General features: G+C 40.3%; 1 protein-coding gene across 1 annotated transcript; it reads left to right on the top strand.

Annotated features, from left to right (window-relative positions):
- The first annotated feature begins 1,203 nt into the window (after nt 1-1,203).
- LOC113469939 lies at nt 1,204-3,568 on the top strand. Its single transcript, XM_026827998.1, has one exon. It carries the CDS (start codon nt 1,357-1,359, stop codon nt 3,226-3,228), a length of 1,872 nt encoding a protein of 623 aa, XP_026683799.1. The 5' UTR covers nt 1,204-1,356; the 3' UTR covers nt 3,229-3,568.
- Nucleotides 3,569-3,730: the final 162 nt, after the last annotated feature.

Below are 3,730 nucleotides of genomic sequence, written 5' to 3' on the forward strand. Positions count from 1 at the left end.
CCTGACTAGTGATGGGCCGAGTGAATGATTTTACTCGAGTCCACTCGAGTTTGACTTCACTCGAGTCCACTCGATTATTATTTTGTTCCACTCGAGTGGAAAAACTATTCATTGGGTTCTCTGACCCGAGTTCACTCGCGCACTCGCCACATATTATTGCAACATACAGTTTCTATTCGAGTACAAATCTATTCGTCAGAAAAACTATTCGTTTGAACGAGTTGAATGATTCACTACCCCCCTCTCCCCTCTTACTAGATGATGATGCAAGAAAGAGAACTGAAGAGGGGGAGGGGTATAGTGGTATACCCGTATGCCGAGAGTTTCCAAACGAAAACCCGAATATCAGCGACTCGCTCGCCTACTCGACTCGCGAGTGAGAAATCGGCACGGTGTAATTTCCAGGAATAAATATTCAACTCGATTAATTTCCACTCGAGTTACAACTCGAATTGGAAAATAATCGAGTAGAAAATAATCGAGTTGAAAAATCTCACTCGAGTCCCATCACTAATGAATCCTGTTCCGAGTTCATGTTTATCTGTTCCACCGTAGATGAAACGAAAACCATTTCTGTCGATGTTACCGTTTCCAGACCATCTGGTTTCTTGGAGAGCTAATATGTCAAATGTCAATATTATATCTCTTGACTTTTTCTAGGAGGTTATCAAAAGCTCCAGGTTTATAAAGCGTTTGTACGTTCCATGTCCCAAATCGTAGGTCCAAATTCTTTCCAGGGGCGTTATCCGGTTGTGACTGTCCATTGTTGACAGTCAGGATAGACAGTGGTGTTAATTTTAGCAACTAACAATGTAACATGGGCGGAGCTCAGACCTTAAAGTCGGCATGTCTCCTCTCACGGCTGCGGTGAAATCTGCGGTCGTGGGCGGGGGGGTGTCGAACGGGTATCTGCATTAAGCCTTGTTGTATATATCTACCTCTAAAAAGGGTTCTAGGCAACTGGGGAAAGAGACCATTAAGCTGTCACACCCAGCCGCAGACCTAGTAATTGATTGCTGGGTATGGGGCTGGGTGGGAGGGCAAAAATGGTACATATCAATAGGATGTACATAGAGATAGGTATTTAAATTACTGTATACATGAGATTAAAAAAAAGAGATAAAAAAGAGAAAAGAAGAGAAAAAAAAAAAAAAAAAAACCCAGGAAAATAAAAAAAAAAACTGAGAATATTTTTATCGAGGTAACTGGTAATTGAGAATTTTTTCTCGAGGTAACTGATTTCATAAACATTGAATATAAACATTGAAAGACAAAGTGAAAGTGAAAATATAAACATTGAAAGACAAAGTGAAAGTGAAAACATAAACATTGAAAGACAAAGTGAAAGACATTGAAATGAGTGGTCAATCGGGGGGGATACCCACCCCCCCATTGGCAGCAACGATGGCAGCGACATCAGAACAAGTAACTGTCCCGGACAGTCGTAGCACAGTCGTAGCAGAGCAAACAGTGACTCCAGTCACAACAGTGGACCCTGTGGCAAAGGCGACACCAACGAGAAGTGCGACACTGGCAGAGACAGTTATGAGTTCAACGAGAGGAGTTGCAGCAGGCAGCAAACTAACCCCGCCACCCACTAAGAGAAAGACCGGCACCAAGAGACCGAAAATTGATTCTCCTATAAGTGACGGAGATGCAAGCGATTCCATGCAATATTCAGATGCAATGGTGAAACAAACAAAGTTATTCAAAATGATAAAACAAATGTTTGATGAGATTGTCAAATTGAACACCACACTAGGAGGGAAGACTAAAGTGGAAACTAGGCAAGCATCGGAAAATTTGATAATGCTAAAAGAGACTGTTGAAAAATCAGATCTCCTTAGCTCCCTTGAACAATTAATTACTGCCCAACAAGAGATTATCACAGAAAATGAAGACATGGATACAGATGTTATTGAAGAGAAAGAAGAAAACCTGTGCTCCAAATGTAAAAAGCAAATTGCAGAAGAGGCAGATATAACACAAGAAATAAGAAGAAAAGTACAAGACGCCCACATTGAGAAGGGAGAAACATTGAACGAAAATGTGAAAAATACCTTGCAGAAGAAGTGGCCTGAAGGCTGCTTTCAAAAATCAGAAATAGTAGTGGGGAACCCACTCCAGATTACTGATGAAGGAGACATGCTCCTAGTAATGAAGGATGTACATGATGATGCATATATAGTCAGGAAACTCGTTGAAAAACATCCAGAGTTGAAAAGTATAATAGAGGAGGACCTGTTAAATAGCAATTTGGAGTATCTTGAAAACAATACCAGAACGAAAAATGGACTAAAAACAAGCAAAAGACTATACGTTACACCAGGTGGAACAATGGAGGAAATCTACCAATCAATTAAAGAATTGGAAAAAGAAACCAGATCTGGCAATAAACTTATTAACGTGATAGCAGCGGATGAGAAAATAAGAACATTGACTAGAAAAATAATAGAAATAGTATTCCTACAATCTAATACAAGTATAAAGATTTACACTCCAAAAAGAGAGGGTAAAGAGAAGCCTACCGAAAGCAAATATGAAACTATTGTTGTGAGCTCAACAAACAAATCATATTCGGACATGCTCAAAGCGTTCAGGCAGAATATCGACCCGGAAAAGATGGGTATGGAGATAAGGACAACCAAAAAAACAAAAGATGACTCCCTCCTCATAGTAGCAGAAAAAGGAAACAGAGAACTTCTTCAAAGAGAAATTACAGATAATGTCAACCTTAGCGAGATCCACATAGTAGAAAAGACATGCGAAATGATAATAGCAGGTATGGATGCTGTAACTACAAAAGAGGAGATTGAAGAGGCACTCTCACAAAAACTTGGTGCAGATGCAAGCAAAATAGAAATAAAGTCCATACACACTAATAGAGTCAGCGAAAAGGTGGCAACGTTGGGAATGTCAGTAGACATTGCACACAAATTGGCAGGATCAATCAAAATTGGATGGTCAATGTGCCGTATCAAGGAAAAAGTTTCAGTCCCTAGATGCACGAACTGCCTCAAGCTGGGTCATACAATGCGAAACTGCAAATCAAAATTAAAACTGGAAAAACAGTGTATGAGATGTACAAAACAAGGACACGAAAGCAAAGAATGCACTAACCAAAGCTTCTGTCCTACCTGCAACAAAGAAGGACATAGAGCGGACTCAATGAGTTGCCCAACCTATAGAAGAATGGTTTATCAAAAAGGCAGTTCAATAACAAATTGATAGTCCTTCAAGCCAATCTACAAAGGTCAAGGGCTGGCTTGGACCTAATGGTAGAGTCAGCTAAAGATCACGATGCAAGCATCATACTAGTGTCGGAACCAAACATAATCAAAACGAGACAAGGAGGATGGTTCGTGAATGATATCTGCAACACTGCTATTAAAATAATGAAACCAGACTTGATAAAAACTACAAGTTGGACTAGCGGAAGCTGCTATGTTAGAGTTGACACTGAAACTACAAGCTACTACAGCTGCTAAGGTTAAGGTTAAGGTTAAGGTTAGCCCCACCGACACCTATACAGGCAAGGGCCTCTTTCAAGAGCTAAACAAATGTTAACTTTTACTCTTTCCCTGCCAAGCGAAAAAGTGACATGTTTCCTACGCGGCCAAGCCAAAAACGTGTACATTTCCCCAGAGGCCAAATGTAAAATATATACAGCCCCTTGTGTAACTGACTCACTCACTGACTGACTGACTGACTCACTCACTCATACTAATTC

Source organism: Diaphorina citri, unplaced genomic scaffold (assembly GCF_000475195.1).
Source record: "Diaphorina citri unplaced genomic scaffold, Diaci psyllid genome assembly version 1.1 scaffold1304, whole genome shotgun sequence".
NCBI classification, from domain to species: Eukaryota; Metazoa; Arthropoda; class Insecta; order Hemiptera; family Psyllidae; genus Diaphorina; species Diaphorina citri.